Below are 4,830 nucleotides of genomic sequence, written 5' to 3'. Positions count from 1 at the left end.
ACCCTATTCTTATATTAGGCACTCATATCTTCATATTTGTTAATTACACCCTCAAACTCGTTAAATTGTCTTGACTAACCCCTCTTATTTGTAATTCAAATTTACTAACCCCTCTTATCTGTAATTCGATCACACCTCCAAGCCCACTAGCTTTAAATAACAGTCCCAAATTTTACTTTACACCTCTAAAACCCATTAAAATTGTTTGCGATAGCGCTCCGACTTGGACAAATATGAAGATTTTAGAATCCAATATGAAAATAGAATAAAAATTAGCGTTTAATATATAAACAGATCGAATAAAAAAAGAGGGGGATAGAAAAAAAATTGGAATCGGAGCAAATCAATTAATTCAACATAAATCCCGCCACCTCCCTCGCCCTCCCCATCCATCGTCTCCGCCGACCGCACCCCGACCCCACACACCGCCGTGTTTCCGCGCCAGAACCCTGTACTATCCCTCCTCGTGAAGTTCGCTACATTCAAACCCCAAGCTTGCCGCCAAAACCCGCTGGACGTAGTTCGCCACGTCCGTAGGGGCTCTTGCGGCGGAGCAGTCGCCTCCACCGGCAGCTGGTTCAGGAACGTCACCTCGTAGACGGGTCTCGGGTTCATGAAGAAGTATATCGGGTCCATCGCCTTCCACCCTCGGCGGTCGTCGCGTGAACAGCCCGACCCGATAGTTCATCGCCCACGGGGACTATCCTGTCGGTGAGCTCGGCGAAGAGGGCGGAGAAGCCGCAGCAAGAAGGGCTCTCGCACGTGGTGCCTTCGGGGCACACCAACGAGGTCGCCGTTGGCCAGCTCGACTTCTAGCGGCGGCGTCCGGCTGCGGCGGTCTCGCGCTGAGGCGGACGGTGGGGATCGGGGAAGGATCTCGGAGAGCGGGAGATGAGTAGGTGACGGCGGGGATGCTTGCGCCGAGCCAAATGGAGAGGACGACGGGGTCCATGAGGTGCGGTGGTGCACACGAAGAGGATGGCCGGCGCAGCGCTCTCGCCGGTGGGAGGCGGGGGCGCGGCCCGCGGACGATGACGCGCCGCCGAAGATGCCGACCATGTAGGGATGAAGCGCATCGGGAGGAGGAGGCCGAGGAGAAGATGCGGACGACGCGAGGAGGATGCCGATGGGAGGTAGAGGAGGATAGGAGGGAGGTGGAGGGTCGGTCGGCGGCGAGGCGACCACGTCGTGGAAGAATGACGGGGATCGGGCGGCGCGAACGCCGGGGGCGCCAACGAGCTTTCGGTGGTCGGTGAAGGGACGAGTGTGGTGTTCCTGTTCAGAATTTTTTTTTACAGTGCAACTTTTACTCTCACGAGACCATGGAAATTTATCACACTACACAGCACGTTATGACGGAAAATTTTACCCTTTTAAATTTCGTGCCATTCAAATCCTTATTAATATATATATATTTTTTAAAATCATTGAGTTTGTTAGCATAGAGATACCAATTAATAATTAAGGACGGTCATCTATCCGTTTGCTCATATAGTTAACTATGGTAGTTAGCGAAATTCAATCAATAGTTTAATTACCAAAGTAATTAAACAGTATGAAATATGGAATATTGTCATTACACACTCTTGGGTTTTCAGGAAAATTCTCAAGCTCAGGCCATTTGCTATGTCCGTGGTTGATATTATATGTGATGACACCATTTGGAGAGGCTCCTCGATCGTCTGCGTTCAGTTCTACAGCTGCATATATTTCTATGCAAAATCCAAGCCCCAAAGTTGAATGCATGGAGGAAACTTGTTTAATTTGGAGCGGACTGAACTTTAACTTACCCAGACGCTCTTTCATAATGTGGCTAGTTTGTCATGGTAAACTTCTAACTAGTGAACGAGTTTTGCTACAGGGATCTAAAATATGGGACCAAAAGGGGGACATGTGAAGTGCCCCCCTCCTATTGCATAATGAGCTGGTCATCATTAATGATGGCCAACTCATTATGTAATAGGAGGGGGATACCTCATCTGTCCCCCATGTTGGTTACATATTTTGGGTCCTTGGGGAATTTTTCCTAGGGAACATTTGAGGAGGGGAGGAGTACTAATTGATACTATCTGCCCTTTGTGTAAAAAGTAGGAGGATACAGCAAACCATTTATTCTTTACTTGTGGCTGGCAATTACTAGATTCATTCATGGAGATGGTGTTCCTAATGCCTTTGCCAATATTATTCCTTGGGCTCTTACAAGTTTTTTTTTTTATTTGGTTTTTTTTTTTGGGGTGTTGCGTGTAAAGGAAATATTAATTGCAAAATTAAAAGAGCAACTCTTGCTGCAAGTATCTACTATATATGCCAAAAGAATGAACTGCACACCTACCGCACGTTATCACACGTGCAAGAGAAAACATGCATTAGACCGTGTTTACCACAGGCGGCTTAGGGCGCGTTTGGATGCTTGTTTTTGAGAGGGTTTTGGGGGGTGAAAACCTGCCATTTTGTCAGAAAATGACAGGTTTTAACCCAAAAATGTCTCTAGAGGCGTTTTTGGATGAAAATCTGCCATTTTCTGACAAAATAGCAGGTTTTCATCCCAAAAAAAGAACATCCACATGAGCCCTTAATGCTAGTACGTACCAAATGAGGAAACCAGATGGATATTGATCGCCTCACCTTGCACAAATCCAACCCGGACCACCCTCTCCCCAGTCCCGCCACCGGCCGATCACCGTTCAGCATCACCGGTGCCGTTGACATCTTAATGAATCCGGTTGCGACGCCGGACTTATTCACCACGAGCTCGCCTCCGACCACCTCGTCCGCCCGCAGATGATCCTTCACGAACCTCTCCACCATCACCCTCGGACACTTGCTCATCACAACCCTCTTGTCATAGCCACTGTATACCGCCCAAGCCTCCATATCAACATCATCCATGTAAAATTTCGGCAGCACCGCCCTCGAGACCGCCTCGATCTCCGACTCTCTGACGCCGGCCACGGATATAAATATCATCATCCGGAGCCCGAGGTCAGATAAGTCGAAAAACTCCAGAAATTTTACAACCGGCCAGGACAGTAGAAGCAGAGCGAATCTGATCAGGCCCGAGGCCTCGAAGGCGACTAGCATGAAGTAAGGGAACGGGTCGGAGCTTTTTAGCAGGCCACCTTCTAACTCCGCGACGACGACTGAGCCCGAGCCCATTTCCGACGACGTTCAGATGCAACAGTGGTGAGAAAAATAGCAAAGAACATAAGCTGGAGAGTACGAATGAGGATTGATATTTCGACTTGTTTTCTTTAAAATTTTGTTTTGTTTTTGTTTGAGTGTTGAGGGAGGCGGTTTAACAACTCGATCGATCGGCAAGCTGAGGACCTGACCTAACCGAGACACAATATTCCGTGCTGGGAATTGATTTGGTCTTTGGAGGGCGGCCTAATCGTTGACTAGAGGGTGTATTGAGAGTTGGGAGTAGCTTGAGGATAAGGGTTACCTAACTTTACGGGTGAGCTACATCTTTTCTCTTTGATCTTAATGATGCAAAGTTTTAATTAAATTAAGAAGTTCATTGAGTGGGCAACAACAAGTACGTACTCGTGAGGTCTAGGCCGGGCTTTATAGGTTGATGAGGGAGTATAGCTAGTTCCACCGCTAAAAGTCAAGAGCATAGAACTTATCATACATGCGCCTTCTGAAAAAGTTGTTTTGATACCATCTGAAAGTCTCTATCACTATGTCAAATCTTAGAAATCGTGTTGATGGTTGAGGGTTATAATTATACAAGTGAACGCTTTTTTACGTGTTTTTTTCCAGGCTTCTTAAACAATAGAATGTGTATCCTAAAATGTGAGGAGCGTAGGCAAATAATGAAAAGAGCTATCAAGGATGAACCAAGAAAGGAACTGTTGTTAATTTGGTTGATGGAATAAAATGAGCTTTTTAGGTTGGGAATTAGATGATAAATACTGATTACTACTTTGCCGATAACAAATAAGGTTGAAAGAGAGAGAGAGAGAGAGAGAGAGAGAGAGAGAGAGAGAGAGAGAGAGAGAGAAGCGGGGCATGAGGGTTAGCTGAATTTTTAAGTTTAAAATTCATTTTGTATTTTAGTAATTGAATTTCACCCCAAACAATTTTACAAAACACGGTGGGCTGGAGTCCATTGAAATAGGCCAAACCAAGTCCTTGGTCAGTTAACTCAAAGCCCATGACATTTAGCCCATTTCTATTTTGTTTGGGCTATTTAAATCTTTCTTTTTGTGGGCTTGGTATGAAACTTGGCATACGAAGGAAATTCAGTCTCGCGGAAACTTTTGTTTTCTTTACCAGACAGTCACAACTGCAGCCTTTGGACTTCCAACAAAACATGAACCTTAACTTTTGTTGACTAGACCCCCATTGAACCACTACCAACCTTGACATTACATTTTTCTACTATCATCACTGTGTACATAGCATCCATCCAATCACTTCCCCCCATTACCTATAATTTTTGAGCCACTTTTTTATTCATCAACCCAATTTATTAGTGCCTCCAATATTCTCCTTTTCCCCCCTTGATAAAATCAACTAAAGGTCCACACACAAAGTTTCACATAATTAAAAGAACATTATAATGGCCTCATTTGTCCATTCACTATATTAGTATAAGGCTTGCAACGTTGCTGTAGGTATTATTTACCTAGTTATATCTATCACAAATTTGATAATATGATTTTTGTATATAAGTAAGCTTCAGCGACAAGTTTGTTCACTACTATTTATAGAGTGAATCTTCGTAATAATAAAAAAATAATATACCAACTAGTAAGTTTTATTAATTTTTTATAATAAAGCTGGGGAAAATTTATATTATGAACTACCTAATAAATGCTAAAA

The 4,830-nt window shown here is 44.5% G+C and overlaps 1 protein-coding gene across 1 annotated transcript; it reads right to left on the bottom strand.

The window, feature by feature from the left end:
• Nucleotides 446-3,444, bottom strand: LOC109829567 (glycerol-3-phosphate acyltransferase 5-like). The gene is given in 8 exon segments (XM_020396641.1): nt 446-558; nt 561-664; nt 666-691; nt 693-790; nt 793-956; nt 958-1,013; nt 1,015-1,275; nt 2,626-3,444. Coding segments are annotated over 8 exon segments (1,344 nt in total). The 5' UTR covers nt 3,157-3,444; the 3' UTR covers nt 446-454.

The sequence above is a fragment of the Asparagus officinalis genome, chromosome 2 (genome assembly GCF_001876935.1).
Source record: "Asparagus officinalis chromosome 2, Aspof.V1, whole genome shotgun sequence".
Classification (NCBI taxonomy): Eukaryota; Viridiplantae; Streptophyta; class Magnoliopsida; order Asparagales; family Asparagaceae; genus Asparagus; species Asparagus officinalis.
The sequence above is the reverse complement of the archived record's forward strand: the minus strand, read 5'-3'. Positions and strand labels throughout refer to the sequence as shown.